Raw genomic sequence first — 17843 nt, 5'->3', positions numbered from 1 at the left:
TGTGCTAATGAGTACACTATGTCAAAGTAGCTACAGGCATAGCCCCTGACCCAAAGGCATGGACTTTTCCCCGTGGCATCCCCCTGGATCCCCTGAACTGGGAATTAAGTGACGTGTGTATGAATCAGCGTCTCCTACTCCAGGGCAGGAAGAGGCAGCTAATGATGTTGATCTCTCTTAAACTCACTTCCTGCTTGGTGAATATCAAAGAAAATTTTTATTCTATAAGCACCTGGGATCCCAGGGGCTTCATCTCTGTTCAGATCTAGGATGTTTTACTTGTATTCTCCACAAATGGCTCTTTCCAAGCAAAGAGAATGACAACTCATCAGTGTGGCCCAAAGGTCATCACTACATGTAGTCTAGGCAGGCTGGAATGAGCATCGAAGAACAAGTGGACTGCACCCCAGTAGAAATCAAGAAAAGAGCGACATGGGGCTGTTGGGAGGCCACAGCATCTTCTTATATCACTAATTTTTTTGTGCTCAGTCTAAACTCCAACTTAAAAAAAAAAAAAAGAAAGCCCTTTTCCTTCAGATGACCATAAATATGTTACTACTTACTAAGGAGGGAGAAAAATATAAAACCAAAGGAGAGAACACACCCACTGTTCTGGTGGAAGGCAATGTGGTAGGATGCAATGTAGATAGAAGACACGGTGAAACAAGTGGCCCCCGGATAGCCTCGAGGGAAATGTGTTAGGTTCTTCACCACTTCGACAAGGATCTGCAGTGCTAGCGTCCACCAGGAGACAAAACCCTAAGTCAAAGTACTTTATCTTCAGAGATCTGAGTGCAGAAATGTAAATCTCATGTTGACCTCCTGGCTTGGGGTGAGCTGCTGTGGCACACAAATATCAGGACACCGAGAGCAAGAAGCCAACTTCTTTGGCGTACTCTCTTGGATGGGGTCGTCATTGCCTAATGCCCAGAGACCTCTTCCTGGCTCTCCCTGCAGACGAAGTTCTCCGCGCTCTACTCTCTTTTCCCCACAGCTGCAGGGATCACTGTGTTTCATCCCAATATTCTACCAGAGAGGGTCTCTGGGATCTGTTTGGTGAGGTCTACACTCTTTGCCATCACCAGTAGGCACGTCCTCCTTCCCTCCCCTTTAGTGCACCATGGTTCCCCCCTCTGTTCTACATCTGGTTTCTTGATTCAACTTCTGACCTGTTGAATAAAGAGTGATGATCTTTTCCCTGACAGACCTTTTGTTTATTCCCTGAATGTGACTGCATCAGGTAGACCTCAGTTAGAATCCTGACTCTAGGCCTTATTAGTGGTGTGATCCCAGGCAATCCCTTCATCTCTATGGGCCTTGGTGTCACCATATGCGAAATAACAACAAGATGTTAATGTATGTAAAGTGCAAGCACAGGGCCTGCAGGTAGACAGATCTTTATAATTTGCAGCAATAACTACTACCATTGTGTTGTCAGTCTTGGTCTATCTTTTTGACAATTCTCGGAGCACTCCCAGAGCTAATTTTCCCTTCTGTTCCCCTCCCTTATTCTCTTGGCATTCTGGACCACATGATAATACACCTTTTATTCACTAATTATTTTAAAATTACTTTCCATTTTTCTCAGTATATCTATGTTTATTTTCCCTCTCAATGGAACAAGGACAGGGATCTTTCATTCCTTTCCTATTTCCCTAATACCTCATTTTGTTGTTGAAAACCCATTAAATCCATACTGAATAGATTAAAAAAAATCAGAAGACTTCATTGATGATCGTGTAAGTACTATCACATCGCCCATGCTTTCTCAACATCTAGGTAAACAAAAGCCCATTTTTGTAAGGGAAACTGTGGTTACTTAAAGTCTTATTTTGGAAGTAAGGCCAAGATTAGAATCCAAAAGATTAAATCTAATCCAAAAGATTAGAATCAAAAGAATAAAAGAGAAATATTTTGGGTACTGAAACTGTAAATGTGATCTGAACATGAATCACCCATTTCCATGGTGTTTGGAGCACCGTGTTCTATGCAAATGCCCCCAAATCAAAGAAAAATGAAAATTTAAAGGGCTTAGTTCAACTTCCAACAAATCCACAGAACTTCAATCATTAGCAGCCAACTGTACTATAGTCAGAACTATAGAAATATTACAGGATATTAATGCTGATGTTATTAGAATGTTTGCAGGAAGTGAAAGTAGGAAAATGCACATCTGCCCAATACTGGAAGAGCCAAAACTTTTCCTTCTTAAAATCATAGAAACCTTGTCACTTTTTAGCCAGTGGAGGAATAAGCAAGTAATAACCATGTATAGGCTCCCACTGCGTGGAGGACGTAGTGTCTGTTAATGTCTTATAATCCTTACAACTTTCTGAAGCCAGTGCTTTAATTAAACCCACTTTGCAGATGGTAACGGAGGCTCGTGGAGGCTCCACAGCTCTGCCCCAGGTCTGCCTCCCCGCCGCCCTGACCTTGGGCTCTGCTACCTGGAGCTGTACTTCCCTTGCTCAGCTTTCATACTTGTGGAAGCACAAGTGGGTTGATGGACTTTTGAAAAATATCCCTCCATTCTTCCTAGTGAATTGGTTGGTCTTACTGCCATGGCCACCCAACTTCCTGTGGGTGTTCTCCTATCTCTAAGGAGGCCCTGAGGAATGTGCCTCAGGGCCTCATCTATGCAGGGGAAATAACAGCATGACCTATCTTAAGAGCCCTTGGCTCATCATCATTTTGCTCTGACACACCCAGTGAGAGCTGCACCCTTATCTCGCTAGGGATTTGCCTTAGCCCTAAGTGTGGGGCTGCATCGTGTTAGAACAGGCTTGGAGCTGAGGTAGGGGTGAGGAAACAGAGGAGGTAGGCCCCTTGCTCTCCCACTGTAAAATAGTAATAATAATTGGTGTTGATGATGTTCACATGCATTGCTGAGCTTGAACAATGGAAAACACAGTGACTAGGGAATCAGTAAATCCTGGTAGGGCAGAGAGGATAAAACGATGAACTCTCCAGAGTCTTTGGTTCTCTGGGACAGAAAATGCTGGTTGTCCTAGGCCTGGAGAAATGGGGCATCTGGAACGGTGAAGGCCAAGCAGTGAAGGACCCGGCCTGAAAATGCACAATTGCAGCATAGCACCCAAGGCTTAAGGGAACTTCTCGCGCATCTCTCACCCCAAGGCATGTCTGTTACCCACAAGCACCACTGGCCCAGCTTCACCCCTTCCTCTAAGAGCCACTTGCACGTTCCCCAGACGCATTAGTTGCCTCTGCAACAATAACTCCCTCCCAACGACTTCCACAGTGCCTGCTGAATGGGGCCTAGAGGAAGAAGAACCATGCGACCAGAGTTCCCTGAGCATAAACGCATTATACATCTCACAGGAGTGGATGCTTATAACAGTGGCTCAGATGAGATGTCTGTGTTTGACAGGCTCACAGGTTCCTGGCTCAGTAGGTAGAGTACGCACAACCCCGACACTGGGTGTAGAAATCACTTAAAAAAATTTGGGTGGAAGGGGGGTCGCCTGGGTGGCTCAGTTGGTTAAGCATCTGCCTTCAGCTCGGGTCCTGGTCCTGGGGTCCTGGGATGGAGCCCCCTCGGGCTTCCTGCACAGTGCGAAGTCTGCTTCCCCCTTCCCCCTATGATCTCTTTTGCTTTCAGTCTCTCAAGTCAATAAAAAATCTTAAAACAATTTTTTTAATTAAAAAAAAGAAGCTCACAGGTAAATGAACTACTCTTTTCTATCATGTTAGGCTTTGCTTTCTCAAAACGTTTGAGACTCACCACCTCTATTGTCCTTCTAGAAATTGCTGTTTGCATATGAATCACTTAGGGAGTTGGTCAACTGCAGATTCTGATTCTGGGGGTCTGGGGCAGAGGTCAAGTTTCTGCATTTCTAACAGGCCCCCAGGTGATACTGATACTGCCAGTCCACACACCCCACATGTTGAGTAAGAAGGCTCAGTCTATGCCCTAAATATCTCCTAATCTTGTCCCATTTCAAATGTGACTGTGAATGGTAAAAGGTTTACAGTACTTGGGGGACTGTTCCTCTCTGATCACAAGCTTCTTGAGGACAAGGCCCGTCTCCTCCTCCTTTTTAAATTCTGCACAGCAGGTGCTCTATAAATATAGTTGACTGGCAGACTGTTCCTACCCACACAAAAGCCCCTTCTCCTTGCTGCCAAGAAATCAAGACCCATCCACTGGCACTCCAAAGGCAGCTTTCTTCATCCGCGTTACCCACAAGGAACACTATGTCTCCCATTGGCGACCCTTCTGCTGGCTGGACGCTGAGAGGCACTTATCCAACCCCACCATTTCTTAACAAGGGCAGGAGAGCAACTAGGCTAGAGTTTTGGCCCTCAGTGCCGATACACCACTGGCCTTTCTAAGGAATTCCCCCTTTCAAAATCTGGGCTGCATTTCTTAGCAAATAACTCTCCATCAGCCATGCCAACTCCACTGTCAACAAGCTTAGCCCTGTCCAAACCATCAGGAGGCACCAGGCCTTGGGAAGCTCTCCAAATCTTTAGATTTAGAGTAAAAGGCGATTTACTGAGGAGAGACTCTGCTATACTTCGGCTTCTTCCAAAACCCAAAGGCAAATTTTGTAGGACGTTTCTGCCAGGTGAATAAAGTCAGATTTTTGTCTCCCTCTTCCGTCCTCCCCCATTGTTGTCTTGATTAGGAAACACACAGAAAGGATGGACCAAAGATATATAAGTTGCTGTGCTAAGCCTCTTTTTAGTAAAAAGAAGAAGCTCAGAAATGCAGAAAGTAATAAGCCCAAGGAAATATTTTTATGGACAACATAAAAACTAGCTAGATTCTGAACCAGCAAATAAAGCTACCCCTTTCCTCATTAGGCAAGGACGGGTGTTCTTTGATCCTTTCTGGTTCACAGAGATAGACTTTCTCTCCCTCTGCGACACTGAAATGCATTCAAAGGGCTTGATCTATTTCTGGTGGATTTTTCCTATGAGCACCTACTGTAAAAAGCACAGGTATGCCACCAATGGCATGCCTGCACAGCGAGTGCCAGGGCCTCTAACTGACGGGCACTGGTGGCAACTAGTAAACAGACAGCCCATAGGTGACCTCTGTGCTCTGCTGGAAGACCAAGGACCCAGTAGCTCCATACATGGTTTGGCTTTCCCCTCTGCAGTCTGAACCTATTTTCCATGATCAAGTGCTCCATGGTCAGTGATTGAAGGGGGAAAGAAGCCTTTGGTCTTAGGAGGCATTATTAGCCTGCCTCTCTCTATGTATGGGTCTCCACACCAAAATGACAAAAATGTCCCAGCTCTCTGCTTCCCATGGGCCCACTAGCTCATAGAACACACTGTTTGACTTACTTAAAAATACTCTATGGGCTCTCAGATGCAATGCAATCTAGCCTCTTGCTAGTATGGAGAGCATAATTACAACACGTGAATATGCTGTCTAGGATGGAAAAGACAGGAAGAACACAGAATAACAGTGGTTGTCACTGAGTGGTAAGATCATAGGTATTTTTTTGTGTGGCTTTCTTTTTGTGACTTTTTTGGATAAAATAAATGTGCTAAAGCCATCCTTTGGTAATTTGGTGTGCAGAAGACTGTTAGGTTATTCCTATTATTTATTCTCAAAAGCACACTCTAGGTTTGAACAGTCTACGTGAGTGCTTTATAGACTGTAAACATTGTGGTGATTGAGGCGCTATCTGGCCAACTCCTATTTTTGTCACTTTTGGTAATGTAGCAAATTATCTTTCTTTTTAGGTTCAATAAGCTAAACACTGTCTGGCATATACACTGTTGATAGTGAGGTTTGGCTCTGGTGCATGATGCAGCCTAGACCTCATATGCCCAGCAAAATGGAAACTGCTTTAATAGAAAATATTATTTGCATGGAGGTGTTAATAATGCTTAGAGAAGTTTTGGTTAAACGAACTATAAGTGTCACCAAAAAATATCAGCAAACACAATGACAGTGCATTTGTGCAGGTTGTATTCCTTATGTATCGGAATGTAGATTTTGAGCATAAATTAATGTTTAAATGAACATTTTCACAGTTAAGTTGTCTTCTATTTTATTCATCATGGGCTATGGATGTGGATATCTTATACTTTGGGATTTAGGAAATTGACATTTTTTTTTGAAGGCAATTTTTTACTGATTTATAATAGTGATTCTTCAACTATGGTCTGAGATTCTCAAGAGCTCCTGAGGCTTTTCTGGGGAGCCTATAAGGTCAAAACTATTTTCATAATAATGTTAAGGCACTATTTGCCTTTTTCAGTCATATTCTCTCATAAATATGCAGAGGATATATAATGTGTGATGATGTCGACACTCCGACAGCTAATACAACGTGCACTGTGTATTTTGTATGTTTTAAACATTTATCAATTTTAATTCTTAGTATAGTAAATATTGACAGATATAGTGTGTGTAAACAGACACTTTTTAGTTTCTCAATAATTACTAAGTGCCAATGTATCTGAGACCAAAAAGTTTGAGAAACATTTAGAATTTACGGTAAACCTTCTTAAAAAAATATTTTGTGTACATGAACTTTATTTTTTTAATTTTTTTAATTTTTTTTAATTTTTATTGATTTATGATAGTCACAGAGAGAGAGAGACAGAGAGACAGAGAGGCAAAGACACAGGCAGAGGGAGAAGCAGGCTCCATGCACCGGGAGCCTGACGTGGGATTCAATCCCGGGTCTCCAGGATTGCACCCTGGGCCAAAGGCAGGCGCCAAACCGCTGTGCCACCCAGGGATCCCTGTACATGAACTTTAAAAAAAAAAAAAAAAACTCTCGTCATATGTCTCATTTAGGAAAACTCTTTAGCCTTGGTTAATAAAATGAACGAGGCAGTCAAAACAAAAGCCATAAATTGGTTTGGTGGGCTGAAATAGAACTTACTCTCCTGTGTGTATAATAAGAGAGACGAGAGGACACTGAGGCCTAGTATCACCTCCCCTGCTCAGAATTCAGCTCTCTAGCAACCTCACTTGTCCAGATAACAGCTGCTTACCATCCAACTTAAAAGGGTCTCCAAAATGAAAAATGGATTTGTGTCAAGCTCCTCAAGCCCCGTGCACTAAGAGTGCAAGTGCTCTACTCACAAGAGAGCCCACCTGGGTCCTCAGCCAGCCTGGGGACTGGGACCAGGGTGAGGCAAGCCTGGGCCAGATTCAAGGTAGCTCTCTCTCACAAGTGCCAGCAGCACCTGAGGGTGAGTGCTTCCTTAAACACGGGGCTTCTAAACGCTTCACCAAGTAGGCCCACGCAGCGGTGTGCAGGACCTGGCCTGGGGTCCACAGCAAATAACAGAAAAGAGAGGGCACCTGCAAGTACTGGCCAACAAAAATAATGAGAGAAGACAGCAGACTTGTAGCAAGGGGTGAAACAGGAGAGCTGTGGAAAACTGGACACAAGTTCAAAACACAAATAACATGAACCCATTTAATACAAAAGCAGATAATTTGGGCTCTCAGGATGTCACGTGGAACTCGAACAGACATTTATCATTCAAGGCAAAGTTAAGTTAAATGCAACAGTCCTTTGTTTCTAAAAGCCAGGAGTAACAGGTTACATTTTTCGGTATGCTTCTTTCCAAATTGGTAGAAATAATAAGGCTCAAGAGCAAAATAAATTCATCGCTATCCAAGAAAACCAGCTGTTTCAGACGCTTCAGTCAATTAAATCCATTTTCATTTACTGTGGTGGAATATTGCCAGACTGTATTTGAAGGTTCTGAAGAGATGAAGTCTAACTGTGCATCGAGGATGCAAATTTTCAATGACTCATTATTCAGCTTGATGGAATTTCCCTGAACCCACAGGACTTTTCCCCCCTTCTAGTCAAATTGTTCTGATGTTTTTCTAACTGCACATGTTTCAACTTCCAGATGTTATTTCACACAGGAAGAGGATTAAAGTAGGGTTGGTATTGCACAGCAACAGGGAGCTTCTCACCGTTCACACAGGGCTGGGTGAAAATAAGGTCTTTCACTAAGATCTGATGAATTGTCTCTTTTTGCATGATTCTTACTGTATTTTGAAGTAAGAATCAAATGGGGGTTGGAGTGGCATAGACAGGGGTGTTGGTGTAGGGAAAATCTTTACTCAAACTGTAGAAGTTTAAAATTTTAGTGCAGGTCACAAGGAAAAAGCAGGTCACAAGTGAAAGTGATTCAAATTGTTAACAATCTCCCCTTTTAGTCTCTTATTATGTCTTTCCCGGGGCGGGGCGGGGCGGGGGTTGGGGGTCTATTCCTGGGCAGACCATCACCACGATCATACTGCTTTTATGTGGTTATGTGGTTATCAGATAAGTCCCCTAAAGGCCTTGCCCCAAGGCATTGCTGGGCCTCACATTGGGTGACTTTTAAAAATAGAGGAAGGACAGGCCTGCTGCCAGGTGGGGTCATAAAAATAAATTCCGCGGCAGTAAATGCAGTGGCACTTAGTCAATCATATCCATATGTGGTCATGGAGAGTTCTTGATGTGAATATCGCAGAAATACTCAGACCTGAGGAAAGACCCCCACCTGCTAAAAGCACCCCTGGTGGGGAGAGAAATCTTAATGTTCCATAAACCCAAGCCTTTCAACCTTTGGTGGTGGATATAGTTACACGTTCAACTGTGCAGGGTGACTCTTTCATCTGAGTGGGAAAAGGCTATGTTCCCACCATGGAACAGTGAAGAAACAACTAGTTATCTTCATCTGTTTAACAACTGGAGACCCTGGACATGACTTATTTCAATGGGAATACAACAGAGGCCCTGCAGCATAGACCTCTTATTTGATCTGGGCTTCTGTGGGTGAAAGCTAAGATGATTTACAAGTAAAAAAGGAAATATTCATGATGGCTAGGATAGCAACAGCAACTCTTTGGGGATGTATTATAAATATTAATAATACTTATTAAATAAATATTGAGAGGAACAGGGGTTGTTATGTACCTTACAGGAGTTGTTACATGTAGGTGGAAATGCCCTCAAGGTTTACGTTAAGGGGGAAGGCATTTAGCACCTTATACTGCATTCTGAGTTCGCTGTTTTAGGAGGAAGATATGTAAGTTCTTATGTGCTAGGTCTTGTTCTGAGCTTTTTTACATTATTTATCTTATTTCCTTGGAACAAACACCTAATGGGTTAAGTAATATTATTATTCACATTTCACAGAGGAGGAAGCCAAAGCATACTGAGTGTGACTAACTCAATAGATGGTGCAGCTAGAATTGGAATAGTCTAGAATGTTCTATGAATAGTACATTTTGTTCATGTCACTGCATTTAATAATGAATATTAGTTAATATGCATAATGAAAAAGCCAAAGTGCATACTATACGCAGAACAACTCTAAAGTCTAAAGACATCTAACTTTAAAAACTGAAAAATTAAAATGAAGAATTATATGAATAGGTGATTTTTTAGTTATAAGGAGAGCATTCCATTGCAAGATTTATAAAATTTTGTTAAATGCAAAAGCTTTTATCTGATACAAGCAAAGAATGCCTGAGGAGTTTTTTGTTTTGTTTTGTTTTGTTTTTTTTCATGAGAGATGCAGAGAGAAAAAGAGGCAGAGTGTACACAGGCAGAGGGAGAAGCAGGATCCATGCAGGGAGCCCGATGCAGGACTCGATCCTGGGTCACCAGGATCACACCCTGGGCTGAAGGCGGCGCTAAACTGCTGAGCTACCCAGGGATCCCGCCTAAGGAGTTTAAAAAGAGATTTGATACTATTTAGAGGGAGAATTGAATGATTTTGGGGAGAAAAAAACATTTTCTAGCCTAGATTCTTGTAAATCTACAGTATAGTTCAGAAAAATGAATAAAACAAAATTATAAGATCTAACATCTGACATATTATTAAACATAACTTTAGGTGTTGTATGGATGTGCCAAATTGGTGCCTAAAAACATTCTTAAGGGAGTGTAAAAGGGCAAAAGACTTATCAGAGTGGATTTCGGACTTGAAAGGCATAATGAAAGTCAAATTACAGTTAGCTTTTTATGAACTCATTTAGAGAGAAATAAGCATGAGATTACATGATCTTCATTTGCCAAATTGACCACTTCACGTCCCAGTCTGATGGAATCTAAAGCTCTACTCCGTAAATGCATAAATAATGCATTGCCCATAACATAGGAATGGAAAACCCATAAATAATCCGCCCCGTGAAGGGGAACATCCTGAAATTCGGCTTGTCTGTTGGTGCAGCTATCCAAAATGAACTCTTAACTCTTTTGGAAGTTAAAACGGGGCCCAGCCGCGCAGAGGACAGCAGACAGCATCATCTCTTTGACAGTTAGAGGCTGTCTTTACTACAAGTTGTGGGGACCGAAGCCCCATTCTCTCTGGTTATGAGACAGTTTGCATACTTAGAGGAAGCTGAGTGATCAAGTCTTTTGCACAGTTTCATATTCCTTAATCACTACACTTTCTGATTTGAGGAAACTGCTCTTGAGTAAGCAATGGCTAGTTCATGATTACCCTGTCAATCCACAACTGCCTTTCTGCATATTTGGGGGGTTTTCCTCAGGTATAATAGGTTGGACCAACAAAGACTCCAGAAAAGACATCTGTTCCTGTCAAGAACTGACAGGGAATGAAAACAAAGAAAGAAGACATGGCCATATCCCCTCAGGTACACACATAAAATAAGAACTTTCTGCTTATTTTTTATTGCTAGAGCTTTCTTTAATCTTGTTCTTTATTACCTAACACACCCAAGTATGTCTAGAGATGAGGTTTAGAATTACCAGAAGTCATAGGCTGCCAAGAGTATTTTCTGTCTCTTAACATAGGTTTCAAGACTAATTAAGGAGGAGTGCAGATAAAAATAGTAATTATTAACAATAATAAAAATTCTTTTCTTTGTGTGCATAAAGAGCCTACGAGTAAATTTTGGAGAAAATAATTATAGAAATTTCAGCAAAAATAACAAAAATGCTTTCTGGGACAGTAAAAACCACAGTACTGATTTTCTTTCATGGCAGTTTCATCCCACAACTCTCTAACATTTTTAAAAAGGGACATATTTACTTACAAAGGTATTGCAGAAGCCTTGTTTTCATATCTGCTCAGGTTTTGCTCAGGTTTATTTTAGCATTATGCCCATGCATTTCTTTTTTTTTTTTTCTTTTTTTCAGATTTTACTTATTTATTGATTAAAGACCCAGAGAGAGAGGCAGAAACACAGGCAGAGGGAAAAGCAGGCTCCCTGCAGGGAGCCCAGGGCAGGACTCAATCCCAGGACCCCAGGATCACTCCCTGAGCCAAAGGAGATGCTCAGCCGCTGAGCCACCCAGGCGCCCCTGCCCATGCATTTCTTAAAAGTGACTTTAGCCAGGGTGGTTTCTTCAGCATTTATGTGAGATTCAGGGATCCTTTGAAATTGCTATAAGTAAGGAACATGTGACTTGTGTGCCCATAAGGGGCCTAAAATAAAATGTTTCAAGGCCATGTCTCTCGTCCAAAATACAGGGAATCATTGAGGGAACAGAGGCTTGTGAGTACTCTCCTTTTTCCATTCTTTTGGGTCCCTCAGAGTCGCCTAAGAGCCCAGCCTTTTCCTTTGTTCACTTCAGGACCTGCTTTACCACTGACTTTGCTGTGCTTTGACAGGCCTGGGGAAGACTTCTTCAGATTTACTGGATGAGGAGCAAGGATACAACTTGTTTTTCCAAAGTTTTTTTTAAAGCGATATATTTAGGGCGCTTGAGAGGAAAGAATTGGCCAGTCCTTTATTTATCTTCCTAACAGGTGCAGCCCGGGCAGTCATAAAAGCAGGCTACTGAAAAAGAATGATTTTGCCAAGTATTAAGCCTCTGTGGTGTGCATTTGCCCCAGAGTATTCCTTCTTGCAGCAGAGAGCTCAGATCTATACCACCTATCTCCTGTACAGCATGGCAGAGGGTTTTTGGGGGGTGGGGGGAGGAATTATCATGGCATTCATTCAGACAACTTCTTTATTCCTCATCCAAATCTACAACTTGGCCTAAATGAACCATTTCAAATTTGGAGGAAACCAACTGCCCTTGATAAAATAGCTCCTCCCTCTTTCCCATTCTTTCCCTTACTTCCTACAAATTAACTAGTCCTCAATTTGAACAAAATGTAATATTCGACATGTAAGATGACATTTCCCCAAACAAATTCATTTTGGTGTTTGAAATCGGCTATCCAGTCTCATGTAGGTAGAACCTGAAGGTCAAGGAATGAATCTGAGAGGGAGGTTTGCCATCACTAGGCACCTTTTCTGATGATGACTAAGCCTTGGACGATGCCTAGAAATGAGCAAGAGGTAATGAATCCTCATCTACGTTCAAGATAGGTTGGGGCAGAAGTTTAAAATGGGATGAAATCTCTTGGGACCAAGAAAGAAAGATAAAGTAAAGGAAAAACTCCTATGGACTGAAAGAAAAGTCTTTTCCCATTACCATGTTCCTATCTATTCCTACTGGAAAAGGCCAAGATAGTTTTGGCAGATAGATCTTGTATGTTGATATAACATAAGGGTCTGTAGCAATAAGGCCATATCTTTGATTCCGGAAGCTATCAGAATGGTCTCTTATGGCTGTGGTCACAAATAAACCTATGTTTTGTCATATGTTTGAGTTTTCAAGAAGAGATCTTACATGGAAGAAGACAAGGTAACAGTGTTTCTCCCAAGGTTTTATGGATCACACCAAGTGCCAAGGAGGACTTTTGCCTCTTTCCTATGAGTTAAGCACATGAAATATACTAGGGCCTGATACATCACATAACAAAAACTGAAATTCCTGTTAAGGTCTCAACCTGGTATGTTAGAAGATAATTTTTCCAGGTCCTGTAGATGCTGACACTTAATAATTGTCTAAGTATCTTAAAGAACCAGATTTTGATTACCTACTGCAGAGATAGAATTCTGAGGAAATAACTCTCATAGGTTTAAAAGCCATTCATTGTATTTTTAAACTATTAGAGATACTGTGACAGAAGAATCTTCTAATTTCTAATTAGAAATTTCCTAATTTCATGTTGATAAAAATCACTCTTTGATAGGAAAAGAGAAATTTGTAGTGAAAGGTAATTCCTTTACATAGTAGAACCCAGAGGCAATGAACCATGAGTGCTTTTAGAACAGACACTATGCTGTATAGATCTCTGAAATCCCAGAGACTAGCTTACAGTAAGAGCTCAATTAACAGTTGATATGCGAATACATGTACCAATAAAGCATTCTGGGAGATTCCTACAAACCTGAAACTTCCGTCCACATCCTGTTGCTATTTGATTAGAATAACTTAATTTCACTAGGGCCTCGGGCTCTGCATGAAGCCTGAGGGTAAGATAGGCCTTTTATTTGGAACTGACAGCACACATACTATAGTTCTCTGATGAATAAATATACAATTGATGAAGGTGGAGAGGAGGGCAATGGGAAGTAGTTACTCCTTAAATGTAAGCTTTCCTTCTCCAAAAGGGGTTACTGAGCCATACAGAATATTCTCAATCATCTAAATCAGGACTGTTGACTAGCTACTTCTATTAGACTTCCTCCTGAAGGTCCAAAGTTTCTCTACCTCTTTTTTTTTTTAATTTTTATTTATTTATGATAGTCACAGAGAGAGAGAGAGAGAGAGAGAGAGAGAGAGAGGCAGAGACACAGGCAGAGGGAGAAGCAGGCTCCATGCACTGGGAGCCCGATGTGGGATTCGATCCCGGATCTCCGGGATCACGCCCTGGGCCAAAGGCAGGCGCCAAACCGCTGCGCCACCCAGGGATCCTCTCTACCTCTTTAGAAGATTTTAGTTCTCCCAAGACACAACAGGAAGCTACCAGAATTTGGCCACTGTAGGTTGGGAGGCAGTTAAGAGAGACATCTTTTACAACTTCAGGTGCTGAAAGCTCAGCCTCTTTTGAGGACTTGCCAGGTGCTCCTGGATGCTAGGTCCATGTACCCTATCAAGATTCACAGCGAGTGGTCATGTCCTTCCTGGGCATGCTTCTCCCAGCTGGACAGGAGATGTAAGGACATCTAGGGGGACTAGAGGAACCTGTCCCCTGGGAGTGCTCCTGCCTGTGGTTTAAAATGACTCTGAAGAATTGGTTTGGTGGCATATTTTATTCTTGAGGCTATCTTCCAGAAGGATGCTTTTATGGAACAAAACCAACCCCAGTGAAAATGAAATCAGTAAGGATCAGGGTCATTCCTGAATTGCCATGCTCCTTACTCTTTAATGGAAACAATATTAAAATACAGTGATTTCACCAGGAAAATGGTGTAAGGTGCAGTTCCTTTAAGAATCAGTTCTTCTGGCAAGGAAACAAAAAATTCCTGTACTTCCTCAAAGAACTTTAAATATATCAGTAACCCTCTTTTTATCCCCACTCCCCACCATCCAAATTTAAACTAACCAAAGAATTTATGAATATACAATTACTGTCTGGGGTGGGGGGACTCCTACACAGAATATCAACAGTGCTTTTATAGCAAAAAATGATCATGGGGACTTTGGCATCTGTATTGACTTATTCAAAAAGAAAAAATAAAAATAATTTTTTTGGGGGGTAGGGATACTGAAGTTAAAGATCTTCTTCTAAAATATCATTATCTCTAAAAGCAATGTGGGTCAGATTGAGTTGTCAGACCAAGGGTAAAACTTTATCATATCTAGCAACCAGAATAATTTAATTAGCTTTATAGGCTCGCCATCTGTCATCTTATTTATTAGTTTTTCAGCTTGTCATTTTCAATTGAGCGTTAAAATAACCCATGCAAATTCACCCACTAAACACAAGATAATTAAAACAATATTCTGTCCTTAAGTCGGGAAACACAGAATGCATTTCATCCAAATAAACCTTGAAGAGGCTAGTCAAGTGACAGATCAAATAAAAAGGACACTTAATACACATGTAAATCATTTGCATTACAAATAAGACACTTTAGCAGGGGTTGGACTCACTGCCTGATAGTTGGGATTAAGTTCCCATATTAATGCATGCATTTGGTGTGGTTATTTCGGGTGGAAGACTTCATCCATCAATGCCCTCCACCACTAAGTAAAGCCAACCTGTAAACTGATCACTACAGCCTGTCAACACTGGTTACTTAATTACATGAAGAAAATATATCTCATAAACTTTAGATAATTTGCTAGTATTTCAACATTAGGCGCAATTTCTAGCATCTTTTTCAAAGTTCTTTAAAACAATGGTTAAAAGCAGTTTTAAGAATTAAAATTGAAAATACTAAATACTATTTTTATGCTTCCTGGTCATCTTTTTTTTTTTTTTTTTTTTTGCTTTTACTTGCAGAAATCAAAAGTAAAGATTCAGTTAGCATTGATGAAGACTAATATGAATGAAATAATATCTTAAAAAGATATTTCCATTAAAAATTAAATTCAATGTACTTGTGCTGTTACTTTGTGTTTCTCCTTAGTGATGCAGTAATTTCTAAATCCAATTTATGTATGCTACTAATTAGTAGTTTTTAAGAGTTGATATCTTCATAGAAAGAAGAAACTGTTTATTGGAGGAAGCATTTCTTCTGATGAAGAACATTGTCATATTTCTAGTGTGATTTTTTTAAAAGCCTATATATTATGAATATGTCTGCAACAAAAATCATTAAAGAACACAATCCAGCAGTGATAGTCAAAGACATTCTTTTAGTTGTCTGACCTTTTTTTTTGCATGCAAGAATTTAGTGACATAATAAATAATGAAGTTTAAAACGCACCGATAAAAACCAAAAAATACCTGCATCTGTATCTCTGTATATTTGAAATACCTTCCCATGAAAAAAATAGAGTAAATCAGGAAATACTGTCATAAATTCTTTTTTGAAACCTTGATCAAATTTATTAACTAAGAAAGCACTGCAAGCTCCTCCCACCACCCCCGAATCACAAATACCTGGTGAAAAATTTGTGACCGAACCCAAGAAAATATGCCTGAAAATGCAACCTATTCATCATAAGCAATCAACCATCTTTAAGTAACACTCTGAGGATCCCTGGCAACCGAATGATAAAAGTATAATTTGATCATTGTAGTCAGTAACCCTTCATCAGCCATCTGTACCAGGTATCTTTCCATGGTCACACTCTTCCTATACTTTCCGTCTGGCCTGTTTATTCTCAAGGACCTTTCCTGAAATCAGTGATTCCGTTACCTCAGTCTGCTTAAGAGGTCAGCATACTTTATTGAAAAGTACAACAAAGAGATTTAGGGATGAGTCTTACCCTCCTTCTTGGTGGGTTCTGGCATGACCACAGTAAAGTGTTAGCCTCCGAAGAGTGTCTTCCCCTCCGACAGCAGTTGGCTGAGACCCCAGGAGCGGCAGAGAGGATGCAGGTCGGCGGCGCGACAAGCAGCTGGGGCCAAGTGCAGGGCTTTTATCCGCGGCGGCCCCGCCCTCCCCCGGCCCCAGGATGCTGGCACTTGCCGCCGAGGACCTCTCCCGCCTCCGCGGCTCACCCTGCTCTCTCGCCCACGGGGAGGAATCTCCTGTGCATCTCATGTGGCTCTGAGAGCACCTCTAACTTTCTAAATTCAGCTGCAGCTTCGTGTGTCTTCTTACTTTTCTCCTTCTGCCCGACACGGGCATGTGTCCACTCAGGAGTGCTAGTTGGACGGTCAAAAACTAAGTTAAAAATCATTATATGCTAATCCAACGTACACCTTGGTTTCCACTAAGATTACAAGGGAAAAACAATTTCCGTTTTCAGAGGACAATTCTGTGCTCCCATTAGCTTTGCGTATTCATCCGTTCTTGATTATTGGTGTTAGTTTTCTTTTTCTTTTTCTTTTTTACTTATTTAAGAGAGGGAGCAGAGACAGAGAAAGCAGAGAGAGAGAGAGAGAGAGCACACAAGTTGGGAGGAGGGGCACGGGGAGAAGGAGAAGCGGTTCCCTGTGGAGTCTCCATCCTGGGACCCCCAGGCTCATGACCTGAGCTGAAGGCAGACATTTAACCAACTGAGCCACCCAGATGCCCTGGTTTTAATTTTCTTTCCCATTTTTATTAATATGTTAATATTAGTGTGTCACACCAAATTTCTTTAAAAAAAAACATTTTATTTGTTTATTTGAGAGAGAGAGAGCACAAGCAGGGGAGGGGCAGAGGGACAAGCAAACCCTGCTGAGTGGAGAGCCCCACTTGGGACCCTGAGATCATGACCTGAGCTGAAGTCAGATGCTGAGACACTTAACCTACTGAGCCCCTTCGGGCCACATTTCTATCCTGAAGAACCTGTCTCATTTTCTTTAAGTTTTTGTTGAGTAATACTGAGCGTCTACCTTTTTTCAAGAAATGTCCTTTGAAAAAATTACAGGGCATAAAGAAGAATGAAGGAATGATACACACTGCAACTTGGGTGAAGCTCAAGAGCAATACGCTAAGTGAGAGGAGCCGGGGCCAAAGACCACAGTGCACAATTCCACTAGTGTGAAATGTCCATGTAGGCAAATGTATAGAGTCAGAAAGTCACTTAGTGGTGGCCAGGGGCAGAAGGGGGCTGGAGTTGGGAGTCAGTGCTCATGGGTATGGAGTTTCTTTGGGGGATGATGAAAATGTGTCCTAGGATTAGGTAATGGTTATGGTTATACAACTTTGTGAATATATTAAGAATGACAGAATTATATGCTTAAACATACATGAGCCCTGAGAAAAGACAGTCAGATATACCAGTAGCCATCGTCTTGCTTCAGGATGGCAAACACACAAACAAACGTAGCCTCGCATGTTGGCAGACTGTATCAGATTTGGCCACTTTCTCCCAAAACTCTCATGGAATTGACAAAGAAATATGAACCACCATGTGGTCAAACTAAAAAAGACATCTTGCTTGCTTTGTCTACACCCATGACACTGCAAAGACCAGGAT

At 41.5% G+C, this 17843-nt stretch overlaps 1 protein-coding gene across 17 annotated transcripts in view; it reads right to left on the bottom strand.

Moving 5' to 3' along the window:
* The window catches only part of MYBPC1 (myosin binding protein C1), an 85361-nt gene extending 69007 nt beyond the window's left edge, over positions 1–16354 (bottom strand). For all 17 annotated transcript variants that reach the window (XM_025438922.3, XM_025438916.3, XM_035699397.1 and 14 more), the window contains exon 1: positions 16200–16354. In XM_025438922.3, coding sequence (XP_025294707.1) covers positions 16200–16224 — 25 coding nt within the window. In that variant the 5' untranslated portion in view covers positions 16225–16354. The remainder of the gene's footprint in view (positions 1–16199) is intronic.
* Between the last annotated feature and the right edge of the window lie 1489 nt (positions 16355–17843).

The sequence above is a fragment of the Canis lupus genome, chromosome 15 (genome assembly GCF_003254725.2).
Source record: "Canis lupus dingo isolate Sandy chromosome 15, ASM325472v2, whole genome shotgun sequence".
NCBI lineage: Eukaryota > Metazoa > Chordata > Mammalia > Carnivora > Canidae > Canis > Canis lupus.
The sequence above is the reverse complement of the archived record's forward strand: the minus strand, read 5'-3'. Positions and strand labels throughout refer to the sequence as shown.